Consider the following 15,200-nt stretch of genomic DNA (forward strand, 5'->3'; position numbering starts at 1 on the left):
GAAAAACAAAAGGAGAAAAATCACCTGTGATCCTACCATTTAAAAGTAACAACTTTTAACACTGATGAAACTGCATATGACTACGTCATAACCTATCCTTTTCACTTAATGATGTATTGAGGATTCTTCATTTTAATAAAAATTATTCTACAGCATGATTTTTTAATGGCTGTATAGATTTTATTACACAGATGTATCATTAAAACAATCCTCTACTGTTGGACATTGTTTTTACAAATATGAATAAGTAAATTAGTAAAATATAAATTTTATTAATATAAATAAGACTGATGTAAACATCTTTATACTTATTTATACATCTTTGTAATTATTTCAGATTGTGGTCTTGGAATTAATGCCTAGAAGTAAGATATCTTGGTCAATCAGTTATTTTCCCATAAAATTTTTTGAAATGTGATTATTTACACCTTAATTTATTCTTTGTAAAAATTCAGTTATATATGGTATAAAATGTCTTTACTTTCTTAAGGAGATTTTTCTATCCAAAGAGAACCACCAGCAAGTTCTGTGTCTTTCCAGAGTCTTCAGTGCATTTACAAAAATATTTTTTAAAGGTTCTAGGAAAATAGGTTTCACAGATCTTTTCCCCCATCATGTGAATTATAATCTCTTAAATTGTTTTGCATCTCTAGTTCCCTTAGTAAATTGAAGATATGTTCTTATGTCAGTACATGCAAATGTGCCATGTTCTTTATAGTGGCTACATCGTGTCCCTCAGTTGGTGGACATTTAAGTTATGTGCAGGTTTTGGCTGTTAGAAACAGTGCTTTAATGAACACCTTTGTAACATCTCTAGGAACTCCTGTTTTTGTGTACTAGGTTACACTGAATTTCAGGATATGCACATTTTAAATTTGAGTAAATATTGCTAAATTGCTCTTTGAAAGGATTGTATTAATTTATAGTCCTACCACATGCCTGAGCTTATAGTCTACCTTTAGTTCCACCTTTGATTATTGTGACTGAGCATATAAGATTAGTTATTGTTCCTAAGGTCATAATGGACATTCAGTGAACAACTATTTCAGGAATTCTTAGATTCTTCACATGTATTGTCAGGTTTAATTTTACCACAATACGCTAAAAGAATAGTACAGTAATAGCATATTTATTAGGCTTTTAGTATGTAGTGGGCACTCTGTCAGACATTTCATATGTTACCTAATTTAATTTATAAAACCAACTCTAGTAATTATCTTTGATGAGAAATTGAGATGCATAAAGGATTAACTGAGTTATCTAATTGCATGGCTGCTTAGTGGTGGGGCCACGATTCAAATCTAGGATTGGTAGACATCAAAGTACATGCTTGACATCCATTGAATTCACATATGTATACATTTATTTAGTAACATGGGAGTAGTGACTGATGATAGAGAAGCGTATAGAAGAGAATGCAGTTCACTTTGCATGGGGGAGGAAGGGCTCTTTATTGTATGTCTAACCAGGCTCCTCATTTTTGACTTATCTAATGGCACTCCCATGTTTCCTATCTTGGAGATATTAAACATTTACTTTTGAAGCCATTTTTAATGAATTCCTTGCTCTTTCTCACCCTGTTTCCTTTCTCAAAAAATTGCTGTTTCTTCTGCCTTAACAGAAGAAACTTTACTGTTTCTTTACTGCCTTTCCTTTGCAGTAAAATCCAGCTTCAGTTCCCAGCCGTGTTACCATTTGACCTCTTCTAATAGTGTAGCATTACTTAGATTCTATACACACCAGTTCGTACTAGACACTACACACCAATCATCAAATAGCACAGTTTTGGTCATGTTATTGTATTCATTTATTCAGCATAGTGCCAGTTTGTGTGTATTAACATACTAGAGAACAGTGAAAACAGTACCATCACGGAGCTATATAATATGATGGGAAAAACAGGTACATATTATATAACTGTTATGGTGCAAAGGGGAGGATAACGGTGCTCCAAGATCCTGATGGGTTAATAAGACCTAAGAGTGATCAGGAAGGGCCCCCGGGGGATGTGACACTTCAGCTAAGAGCTAGAAGGTAAGTAGGCAGGGAAAAAAGGATGAGCTGGCAGAGGGAATAGCAGGTACAAAAGCAGGTCTCTGGCCAGAGAGAATGGCTGCCCTAAGCCCAGAACGGCTGTAATGAAGATTAGTGGAGAGTGTTTTCAGGCAATAATACATCGTGCAAAGAAAAGCTGCTAAGCAGGAGGTGTTCAGCATGATCAGATTTGCGTTTTGAAAAGATTTCTCAATTCTTCAGTGGCTCAATAAAAGAAGTTAAAATATGAAGTGTTCAACCTCACAAGTCAAACAATGCTTTGAATTTTGTCAAACTAGGCTGTCCAGTTAGCTCAGTTGGCTGGAGCATGGTGCTGCTAACGCCAAGGTCAAGGGTTTGAATCTCCATACCAGTCAACCATCAGAAAAACCTCCAAATTTTATCACACTGATAAAAAAAAAATGCAGTCTTCATGAGAGTGCCAGGACTAAACAGTACTGGTGGGGATGCAAATTCAGTTTTTCTGAAGGGCAATTTTGAAAATCTGTATAAAGAGCTTTAAAAGGGTCATATACTCTTTGAGTAACGATATCAATATCCTGGCCCACTTATTACTCCTTTCCAGTATTAGTGGAAAATTGGAGGGGGATGGGTAAGATGAACTATGTTTCATTCATGTGTAGGTATTTTGCAGCTATGTTAAATGTTTGCAGGGGGAAAAAAGAGAATGTGCTACTCTAACATTAAATGGAGAAAAAATAGGATATAAACTATATACAATATATACTTTCTTTAAAAAATGTAAAAGACCAAAAATACAAAGTATTAAAAGTTCTTTCTGGGTAATAGAGGATTTTTTTCCTTTATGCTTTTCTCTCTCTTCCAAATTTCCTACAGAGAACAAAACTTGTATGATCTGAAAACAGAACAAACCTCTTAAAAATTGCAGGCTTCATTGCTTGGGGTGTGAGGGTGGGAGAAGGGGCCGGAGGCTTTGTTGTAGACTGGAGAGCAGGCGACTTCCCACTCCGGAACTGGCCCAAGTTTTCAGCATGCTGGCTGCAGTGTGTGTCTGATGGTTCCCCACACTCAGTTCCCCAGGGAGGAGCTTGGTCTCTTCTAGCAAGTGATGGGTGCTAGTCTGAAACTGGCCTTGTGGGCTGAGAAGCCCTTTTAGTTGTAAGGGAAGTGGGCTTCCCAAACCATAACTAGTTTGAGCATACTCTTCCCCCTAAATCCTGTGAGGACTAGAGAAGATAATCCATTTCTGATGGTAAGTTAGGGGTCTTGGCTTTAAAGCTCATAGAGAGCTAGGGCCCAACTTTGTGACCTTGAGTATGTTACCTCTGAGCCTTGGTTGCCTGTGAAGATTGTTGCCTACTTCCCTTGCAGGATTGCTGTGAAGATTGAGAGAAGAGACGTGAATATCTTGAAATTTCCTCTGTACTTGTGATTCTACCTGCCTATATAATCAGGACTGCTTTTCTCACTGCCTCCCCTTGGACAGTGATGGAAATGCAACTAATTTGTCTAGTGGTTTGAAATCTAGCTGCAGTTTAGGGCCATATAGAGAGCTTTTTAAAAAGGCAATGCACAGGTTCACCCTAGACCAATTAAATCTGTCTCTGAGAATGGGATATTTTAACATCTCCCTAGGTGGAGTCTAATGTGCAGCCAAGGAACAAACCACTGTGTTAACTTTTTAGATCATCTGCAGATCACAGCTTTTCTGTTAGAACAACATAATTAATTATATCACAGCTTGTCTTAAAACCATTTGGCTGGCCAGTTAGCTTAGTTGGTTAGAGCACAGCCTTGTATAAACCAAGGTCAAGGGCTCAGTTCCCCATACCAGCCAGCTGGAAAAAAAAAAAATTCATATTCTATCTCCACTCTCAGAAACAGCAGCAGCAGCACCTTGATTGTTTGCGTGCCACACGCACACGCACACGCACACGCACACACACACACACACACACACCCTTTTCAACATTGTTTTCAAATTTGAATCTGTTACTTTATCTGAGGTTTAGGTCCTACTAAGCACAAACTACATTGTAAATGTAGCACCTTTGTAGACAATGTCAGACATTTTCAGTGTTCACACAGTAGTTGATGGTGCAGTCAAACTCTTGTAGGAACTCAGTCATTGGTAAGGTTAGGATGTGTATGCTTAATTCAACAAGTTTTTTATATACTTGCCTAAAGTAATTTTAACTTCTAAAATTATGATTGTAGCATTTCTTTTTATAAATCATTTATGGAAATCCTTTTCTTTTACACTTGAATAGCTGATAGCATGTTCTTAGCTCTAGCATTTAGAGAGTCAGTCTTGATTACTAATAACAGCAGTGACCAACAATGAGTGCTTATTGCTGCGTCTGTGCCAAGAATTTTATTTGTATTGTCTCCCTCAATTTTCCTACCTGAAAGGTAGTTTCTATTATTGACCATGTTTTAGAACTGACAAAATGAGGAGACTATACACCTCTGTATAGTCCTAGGATTTCTCAGAACCTAATTTGGACTGTATTTGTATCCATGACTTGCAAACTCATAGACTGCTCTGCGGCAGTGTCTTACTAGATAATACAATTCCAGTCCTAAGTACATGCCCAACACATGCCCTAGTGCACCAAGAGTAAGAATGTTCACAGCATCATTTGTAGTAGCCCCAATTGGAAACAACCTAAATGCCATCAATGTTGGAATACTACTCAGCAGTGAAAATGAACTATTGCTACTTCCAACCATATGAGGGTACTTCAAAGTTTGTGGGAAAATGTAATTAAAAGACAGTATGAATCCTTTCATGAACTTTCTGAGGACCCCTCATATAGGTGAATTTCACAGCCAAGCTGAGTGAAAGGTGACAGACACAAAACACAATCAAATACTATTATTTCTACATTAAGTTCAAAAATCGACAAAATTTTAGTATTTAGATATATATGCTTAGGTAGTAAAAATTTTTTAAAAACTATAATGATAGGAAGTGATTACTTTGAAAATCAGAGTAGTAGCTACTGATGTTGGGTAGGAAGGTGTTGCAATTGAGATGAGACATGAGAGGTTTTTGGGGGATTTAGGTCTATTTCTTGATCTGAGCCATGGTTACATCGGGGTTTGCTATAATAAAGGTCTACTCTATTTTATGCATTTTGTTATATGTGTGTTATATTTCACAATTTAAAAGTTATAAAAAAAATCAAGAAGCTAGCAATTAACACAAAGCCATTGTTTTAGATTTGTGATAGTCAGATTTACCATTTGTCATCCCTTCCTTTTACTCAGTCCAGTCCCAGTGGGAAAAAGAAAACCAATCCATGGATTTGGAAAAAAAATCTCCCCTGAAAGAATAATTATGAATCATAAAATGTGCTTTTCTGTTTGGAACCAGAAATTATAAAGCAACAAATGTGCAAGTACCTACTTTGCATGAGAGTGAAATTATTATGTGTACATTTAAAATTATGCTTTTTATATTAGATTGTGCCAGCTTTCAGATCCTTCTTTTTCTCATTGTTATTCTTTTAACAAACTCATACCAACTTTTACCTCAAGACAAACAATCTCATTTTCAATGGTTGTACAATTCAGAATTCTTGTCCCAGGCAACCACCCTGCAAAAGTGAATTTGTTGAAAAGGTCAACCTGTAAACTAGTATAGTGTTCTTTCACAGTTTAGCTGTAACCAGGGCATCATATTTGATAATTCAAATCAATAAATCCTCTAAAGCAAAGACTAAATGTTTTCTCCATCAGTCTGGGGAAGCCGTAATGAACAGTCTAGAGATTCTGTAACTTCACTCAACCAAATGTGTTGGTTAAACCTATTGTATTTGATTTCCAGACTACACTTTGTGGAGTGCTTTAGGTTCTCTTTACGTGGTGAACGTGCCATTTCTGTAAACATCTATCTCATTCTACTCCTCCCTGAAATTCTGTTTTTTGTGTTTTGCGCGATCTTACTAGTTAACTAATCCCTGCAGTAGTCAATCTATAACCTCCTCTCTTTCTGAACAAGACCTTTACAAACTCATTCTTATTACTATTAGGTTGTCAAGCCTAAATAACAGAGGGCAACTCTCTAAAAGAAAATTATACTTGGGAGTAGCACTGCAATGAGAATACAAGGGTCATAGTAAGCTATGAGTGTTCAGGCAGGTTGCGTCAAGAGGAACTTTTAAAAAGGCAAAAGGGGGAGTATTACATAAGTTGCTTTGAATCAATTATCTTTGGCTACATCCAGTCCAAGGTTAAGACAGGTGATGATTGGACAGACATCCTTGCAGAAGTATTTTCTGTGTTAAGGTTGCTTTGGCCTTTGTGCGAGGCTGTGGTTTTTGCAGTCTTTTATCAGGCATATGTGTGAGAGAACCCTTCCTTCATGGCCTTCTGGCTTTGTCAGGGTTTTAACATGTGACTCCATTTTGATTCTGACAACTTTCACAAGGTCTATCAAATTTCTGTTGGCCCTGAAAGTCTCTCATTTAAGGACACTTTTCCTTCTCCAGGAAGCCCTTCCTACTTTCCCTTTCCCACCCATCAATCAAATGAAGCCAGTCACATGATTAAACTCCCAAAAAACATTTTGTTTATAATTTTCTTATAGCACGTGTTTTACCTTTTATCTTATGGGGTATTATTTTTAAGTTTGTCCCAGATTAAGAGCAGTTCTGTCCCAACCTCCCAAACAAGCAGCAGAGATATTCCATCAGTATTGTGAGTTGAACAAGATTTAAGGGAGATATAAACGGGGAAAATCCTATTAATATCCCCCAAATATTTATGAGGCATGACTCCAAAAGAATCACCTGATGGTTACTTGAACTGTGCTCCAGAGTGGGTAGTTGTTGATAAACTGTGGTTTCAACTTACCAGAAACGTTTCATAGAAATGTCCCTCGGTTAAAAGAATTCCCAGAAAGTTTTTCTGTTCTAAGAAGTGATACCAAATTATTGAATGAAACACTTGAGAAATAAATTTGAGGAATTATGGAAAATCTTAAAAAGACAAAATGCAAAGGAAGAAGATACTAGGAACAATGAAGCAAATGTAAACAAAAAGATTTGCACTAAAAATAGGTGCTTATCTGTGTATATACTAGCAGCCTCCTGGCTTTAAGTCTGACACCCCCGAGGAAAGAATTCTCCCAATTACTCTTTATGATTAGACTCCACACTGGTGTTTATATGGCTCCACTTATGCCATATGACCTTGGTCAAGGTATTTACCCATCCTAACCCTCTCTTCCCCACTTTTAAAATACTAGCTATTGCATTAGGTTGTGGTGAAGACTGAGACAATACATGGAAAATGCTTAGCACAGTGCAAGCCTGACAGAGTCAAGTGTTTAGCAAATGTTAGTGAACGGTTTGAAACAATTTGGAAGCAATTTTAATGTCCATCAATACGGAAAAAAATCATGGTACATCCATATAATGGGATACTGCATTACATCGCTGTAAAAAAGGATGAGAAAACCCCTTACCTATCAATATGGAAAGATTTTAAGATATCAGGTTTTTAAAAAAAGTGCATCAGTGTTTATGGTATCAAATATTTTGTGTAAGAAAGAAAATATACTAATTTGCTTGTATGTAATCTGGCAGTGTGGGTGGGATCCAGCAGATGAGAGTGAGACTAAGTTTTCTGATTCTCAAATTGCATGATTGCATTACACAAAAGTTCCTTTTTAAAAGGCAGTTTATCTTTTAAATAAGTATATCTAATGTGGATTGTATTTCAGATTGAAATCCACAGGAACCAGGACTTCATCTAATGATAGCCTTTTCTCTTAATATTTAAATGTAGTCTCATTATCAAAGGAAATGTATTTGCTTACCTAAAGTATATGAGTGTGCCATAGCCTTTCTTATTCATATGCAGTGCAATCCTGGATTCACTTTTTACCCAGAGGAAATGAGGATATAGGAATCCAACGATAAGAGTTACAAAAATCACTGTAGCAGCTGTAATGTAATTAAAAAGTGGTATTGTCTTCATTTGTTTTGCTGCCTTGGGAGGCTAGTGTAGTAGTTAAAATTTTGAGTATCTCAATGACTTTTATGTACTCTGACAAGAGTTAAGGAATATGAGAATAAGCTAAATTTGCTCTTGGATAGCTACTGATTTTTTTTTTTTTTTTGAATTCTTTAAACTTACTATTTGTTAAAAATCCAAGCGTAAAGTGCCAGGTGCCCCATGTGGTTAATCCTGTAGCTCCACTCCTGCTCTTGAGCAACTTTTGCTTTGGTGATAAAGAACATGTAGTTTTGTTTGGTGTTTAATACTTTAATCACGGTGATTAAGATCAGGACAGAAGTCACTTATCCAAAACATTCTCATTTTAAAAATTGTTTTTATTGTCATTTTATGGTTAAAAAAACATACATGGCATGACTATAAAGTAATGAGACAAGTTTTCACGTGTGGCTTGGATTACTGAGTCTCATTAGTATATAGTCACATCCCATCTCGAGTTTGGAAGAAAAATATGCCTTCACTATATGATTATCAATTTTGTTACTTAAAATTTATTGAGTGCCAACAGAGCACTAGGCACATATATAACACAGAATTGTACAGTCTCTATGTTGCAGACTATATTATTTACATAGATTTCTCAAAGATAACATTAAAGCATGTATTTACAGAACTTTAGACAAAAATAACAATACTGGAAATCAGCAAGTTTCTGCCTAGCAAGGAGCACCTTTCCATGAATGAGAGGGTTATGCAGAACTTATGGTGCAAGAGCACTTTTAATTCCATTACCCAGCAAGTCCATGTTATTTCATTATATAGTTCTATAAAGCTGTAAGAGGAAAAGTCTAAGTGGGAAGCCAAAAATCAGTTTCTTTACGTCAAATACATTTAGAAAATTCTCTGCTGAGATCAGTGCTTAAAGGAACTACAGACATATTTACATATTATAGCACGAAAGCTAGAACTACAGCATGCAACTCAGTGAGGTGAAAGAATGGTGAATATGAAAATCATTTTTCTAAACCTGGAGTTTCTTCTCTTTTCTATTGATTTAATTACCATTGCAATTTCTTACTTTGAAAATAAAAAGTACCTTTAAAACAAAAATTGATGTTACACAAAATTACTTCAGAAAAATCCAAGTACAGTGAATAAAAATTCCCCAACCGATGTGAGCCATCAGAAGCCTTGTAAGTTTGGGGGTTTGAAGGCCATTCCAGGGTTTGCTACTTGACCTCAAGGGCATCAGTTGGGCAGCCCCAGTCTTGGGAGGACAGCCAAGTATAAACCCCATGATCCAAGGAAATAATTGTGACTAGTGTTGGAGTTTTTCAAGCATTTATTTGAGACATGGCAGAGTGCCGTGCCAGGGATCTTCCATCAGGGAGAAATTAGATTTTCTGTTGATACTAACTGAAATACTAAAAAAAAAATTTTTTTATATCCAAACTGAGGTTCTTTCACTCTAAGAATCTGCCCCCAAATTCAGGCTGAAGATTTGGATACACTGTGGTTCTGAATAAACAGTCAAAGAAACACAGTTATCAAACAATAAGAGTTTTCAGTCAAATGTACCCAATTAAAAAAAGGGATATTGAGCTTTAACTGCACCAGTCATATGCTATTATCTGGGTCTGCTTTGCATTATAACAAATGGAAAATTCGGTCAATCTCCTACTCATTTCATGCAAATCTGTCATGTAAAGGACCTCTCATCTGTTCTCTATTTAACGTATTATCAATGAACATATGATCAAAAAGGTAAGGTGACTGTGGAATCTTGCCTTAAGCTGAATTTAGGATTCTTCATATATTTTTAAGAATGTTTTAAGCATACTCAGAAATGAAGGACTCAAGAAAATGTTCAGTCTTTTATTTAAAAACTATAAACAGTCACCAAAGTAAATAAAGCCATTCTATAACATAAACTGTTAGGTCTATATTTTTTACTGCACATCCTAAGGACACAGCAGAAATGGTGGCTGGGAGGCCTTCCACATTTTTGGATGCTAATAGAACAGGCAATAGGCAGTTATAAATGGATACATTTCACGCTGGGGGGGGGGGAAGACAATTTAAGGAAGTGAGCAGTTTCTGAGCAGGAATGTGGTACAGTATTAAGAATGGAAGAATAATACAATAAAATTCCACACTATATTAAGATAGAAAAAGTAGTGAAGAAAATATCATACCTGCACATAATGCATATATAACACAGGAGAAAACCTGTATAAAATTCCATGTATTTAAACCAATTTACAAATACAAAAAATTCTGTCCAAGCTCTGAGCTTGCACATGACAAACGTTTACAGTGGATACATGTTAGGGAAAACCAAAAAATACCTTCAAATAGTTTTCTTCTACAAAAATGACATGAGATATATTATTCCATACTCTTTCAGCCAGCAAAATGAGTTCTACAAGGTGTATAATACAAAAAAGAAAAAAAAGAAAAAAGAAAAAAAAAATCACAGTTCCACAAAACTGTTTTTGACTTTACAGCATCAGTACCTTTGCAGAAGTATTTACACAAATTTAAAGAACATTCATCCACTGCGTAGAATATATCACAATTACTTACAATTGACAGGAAAGTCTAGAAAACTTTAGAACCTACCAATAATGCTTCTAGGACACCACAGAATTTATTTCCAGTGGCTGCAGTGGCATGAAAGGTGTTCATTCTATTCACAAATATTTACAAGATCTATTCAGACTGGTAAATTTTTATGATAATAAATAAGTGAAAATATATTGGCTCAAGTAAGAAAACCAAGCTACTGATTTCTAAACAAAACACACAATCCATAGCTAGATATTGGTGGCCCCCTCTGAGATCGGGGGTATAGGTGTGCTGAAACTTTTTTTTTTTAATTATTCAAACCAGCTTAAACGGTTTTGTAAATATAAAAATGTGCTCCTTTTTGGATATAGATAAAAATATTTAATGCTTCTATTTCATCTGCTCATGTAGGTTTTACAATATTCCATGTATATTCCAATGTGGATGGTACTGAATTCTGATCATACCAGTTTCCATCAGGATTTATCAGATCTGAGAGACATCCTGCAGATAAGCTGGTTGACAATCCCACAGCAGTTTTTTTTTTTCTTTTTATATTTTTTTAAACAGAGAACAAAGGGATTTGCTCAGAGATCAGAATACGAAGATTCCTCTCAGCATCATGGGAGGAGATAAAGTAATTCATTCTATGGTCTCTGTTCCATTAAGACTTGGTGCTTTCTTCAGTAACAGTATGTGAAATGTGTCTGACTTGCAGTCCCCACTGTATAAGTGGAATTAGTTTTCACTGCAGCATTTCTGAGTCTTTTTCTTGTTCTTTACTCTGAACTGTAAAATTAAGTTCATAAAGGCATTTGGCAAGGGTGGAGGAAGCTTCCATGTTACTAATGGCTAGCACTGATAAGTTGTTTTCATGTCTCTTTAACAATCTGTAAAAAAAACATACAGAAGGCTGTCAGACTCCAAGGTCATAGTGATGATTCCTTATCATGGATTTTGCAAATTTAAAAACTAAACTAAATAGAAATAATACACAGTTTCACACTCAGTAAATGTTAATATAGCATCACAGAAAGAGGAGAAAGTACCTGGGAAACAGCTGATTTAACCTGTTCAATTTACAGATGAGTAAACTGAGGTCAATTTGAGGAATCCCAAACTGAACTGCCTTTCTAGCTAGGTGAGGCAGTATTAGGCAACACCATCTGCCTTCTTTTCGTGGTACCTTTCTAAATAGGAAAGACTATACAGCAGAATTCTGTCTCTTCATTCATGCTTCTAGAAAATTTACATCACATCAGAAAACAGCTAGAGAGAAACAAAATGATTGCTTTTAAGAGATGACTTGATGCTGGTTGGCTGGTCAGCTCACTTGGGAGAGAGCGGGGCTGATAACACCAAAGTCAAGGGTTTGGATCCCCATGTGGGCCAGCCGCAAAAGAAAAAAAAGAAAAAAAAAGATGATTTGAAAATAAAATTATACTGTAGGTATGATTAAAGTTTCTTTCTCTTCAATTAAGTGAAACTGGGCCACATCTAGCTTAACTATAACCTGAATGCCACATTACCCATAAAAGAAGCTGTTTTCTAAAAATTTATAAACTTAAAAATAAATTTTCTATCCAAGAGATCATAATATTCATGTGGCTGTGTATATAAAGATGAAAGATCATAAAAGTGAGCATTATCTAGCAAAGAAATGAGTGATGTTGAAGCCTGAGGAGAAAAGTGGTAACACCAAAAATGGAGGGATGGATAAATGGACAGATCTGTGATGAAGCAGGTACACTAAGAGGTTAATGGTAAAAGCCAGGTGATTGGTATAGGGATGTTCACCACAAAAGTATTTCAAGTTTGCCTTTTGTGTGAAAACCTTCATGTTAAATGTTAGTTAGAAGGAAAAAAAAAAAAAAACAGAGGGGAGGGAGTGGAGAGGAATGGGTAAAGGGGCATGAAAATCAACTACAATGTATATTGAGAAGTAAAATTTAAAAAAAAAAAAAAAATTCAGCCAGCATGAGATTACCTAAGATAATGCCTTCATTAAAATAATTCTGGGTAAAAGGAACTAAAGCAGGAAAAAAAAGAAAAGACGAAGACTCCTAAATTGTGAATGAAAAACACTGTAGAGAAGCAGTTTATGGAAAAAGACAAAAATTCGAAATCAAAATTTAATGTGTGGGTACTGTCACTTTTACCACAGCAAAGCAAAGGAAGAAGTAACACAAGCATAAAAATTAATATGGGTGACTATATGCATCTTTTCACATGTTTTTTGACCATCTGGATATTTGGTTTTATGTAGTTTCCATATGCAGATACCACTACACACCCAAAGGAATGGCTAAAACTAAATAATAAAATAATAGTATCAAGGGTTGGCAAGAATATGGAGTAACTCAAACTCTCATACATTGCTCTAGGAATGTAAATTGATAAAAATCTTTGGAATTGTTTGGCATTATGTAGTAAAGCTGTAATATCCTATGAGTCACCAATGCTTTGTGAAAGCCCAATAGAAATATGTATGTGTGGACAAAAAACAGAATGTGATTTAGAATGTTAATGGCAGCATTATTCTTAGCAGCTCCAAACTGGAAACAACCCATATGCCCATCAAATGTAGGATAAAAAAATAAACCAAATTCTGTACCGCAATAATATGAACAAAATACTGCTACATACAACTATATGAATTCATCTCACAGATGTAATGTTGAACAAAATACTGCTATAAGTATGATAGTACTTATAGACAATTCAAAATCATGGCAAAACCATGGTGTTAGAGATCATGATTATGGTCACTTGTAGGGAGAAGGAAGGGTAAAGACTGGAGGGGATGCAAAAGGTTCTGTGGCACTGGTGTTGCTGTATTTCTTAACTTGGATGGTTAGTTATATGGGTGGCTCACTTTGTAATAGTTCATTGAGATCTACACCTCTGTTTTGTATACTCTTCCTTATGCATGATTTACTTCAAAATTTTATTTAACAAGTTTTAAAATGAACTGTGAAACTTACATGATTTTTTTTCTGGAAAATAAAAAATTAGTCATAAAAAGCTTTTTTATTCTTTTTTTGTATTTTTATTTATTATTTTTGGTTGCTGGCCAGTATGGGGATCAGAACACTAGACATTAGTGTTATTGGCACCATGTTCTAACCAAGTGAGCTAACCAGCCAGCCCAGTCATAAAAATCTTGATTTAAAACTTCCATATAATTTGTCAAAAAAATAAAATTAAAAATAAATAAAAAATTACAAAATGGAAATTATTTTCCTCCTACAATCAATGCACATTTTGACAAGAAAAAAGCCTTTAGTTTTAAAACTTAAATAAAGTAGCTCTCAAGTATTTTATTCTTAAAATATAAAGTGAACTCCCAAATCCTCAGACAGCTGAGGAGTTACAAGGAAAGAGCAACTATATATGGAGTGGAAGAAAACTTCAAAAATACCAGCATTAATACTCTCAGAGATAAGGAGACACTGTATCTGACATAAGAAAATGATGTTATAAAATAAGTATAAAGCAAATAAGTGGCAACTAAGAAAGAGCTCTTAGAAATTAAAACAAGAACTGAAGTAAAAATTCAATAGATCTGATGATAAAGAAAATTTTCAGAAAATAAAGAGAAAAGGAAAAGAATCATACAAGAAAACTTCCCATTACTGAAGGATATAAATCTCCAGACTGAAAGGTCCCACTGAAATGAAATGCTCACTCAACACCAAGACACATCATCATGAAACTTCAGAATATTAAAAATAAAGAGAAGATGGCAAGAGCATCCAACGGGTGGAAAATAGATCATGCAAAGGAACAGGAACCAGAATGTAACTGGACTTCTCAACAGCAAGGATGGATGCTTGAAGACACTGTAGCAATGCCCTCAGATTTTTTAAAGGAAAATGATTTTTCAATCTAGAATTTTATATCCAGCAGAACTATCCAGACAAACTATCAAAGAGAGTAAGGGGAAACTACAGACATTTTCAGACATGTAGAGTTTTGAATTATTGTAGGATGTGCTTTAGCATGATGAGGAAGTAAATTAAGAAAAAAATAAATGGGATTCAAGAAGAATGGATTTAGTATAGTGGGAATTCCTAAGAGAATAGCTGTGTACCAGACCTAGAAAGCAATCTGTCTAGATTTCAGAAGGGCAGTTTCCAAGGGAAAAAATTGTAAAGAATGTAAAACTGACAACTGTGTTTTGAGTTTTTGGACAGCCTACTGATAGGCTTCAAAGATATTGATTAAAATATATGGAAAATAAGCACTAGGTCCCAGAAAAAAAGAAAGAAACATAATAATATAGGATCAAACAGTCTGATAAGAATATCTGATTTAAGATTTAATCAAAAACTGTGATGCAACAATAATATGATGAGGAAAGTGGAAGTGGGAGGAAGAGAGGCTTAAGAACATTCAATACTTTAAAAAGGGAGTCAATAGGTAATGTGCTAAATAGGTAAATTAAGAAATAGGGGCTGGCCTGTTAGGTCGCTTGGTTAGAGCATGGTATTATAACACCAAGGTTAGGGGTTCGGATCCCCTTACTGGCCAGCTGCCAAAAGAAAAAGAAAGAAATAGTAACACTGGCATATTTTTAGAAATATGGAAGCAAATACTAGAAGAATTAGCTCAAATTGTTGAAAGCTCCTCTCTTAGAGGTGGGTAGG

At 35.3% G+C, this 15,200-nt stretch overlaps 1 protein-coding gene across 1 annotated transcript in view; it reads right to left on the bottom strand.

Moving 5' to 3' along the window:
* Positions 1-9,844: 9,844 nt before the first annotated feature.
* Positions 9,845-15,200, bottom strand: part of ARID2 (AT-rich interaction domain 2) — a 159,463-nt gene continuing 154,107 nt past the window's right edge. Inside the window, exon 21 of the mRNA XM_063074980.1 lies at positions 9,845-11,441. Within this exon, the coding sequence (XP_062931050.1) occupies positions 11,297-11,441 (145 nt within the window). The 3' untranslated portion in view covers positions 9,845-11,296. The remainder of the gene's footprint in view (positions 11,442-15,200) is intronic.

Source organism: Cynocephalus volans, chromosome 12 (assembly GCF_027409185.1).
Source record: "Cynocephalus volans isolate mCynVol1 chromosome 12, mCynVol1.pri, whole genome shotgun sequence".
NCBI classification, from domain to species: domain Eukaryota; kingdom Metazoa; phylum Chordata; class Mammalia; order Dermoptera; family Cynocephalidae; genus Cynocephalus; species Cynocephalus volans.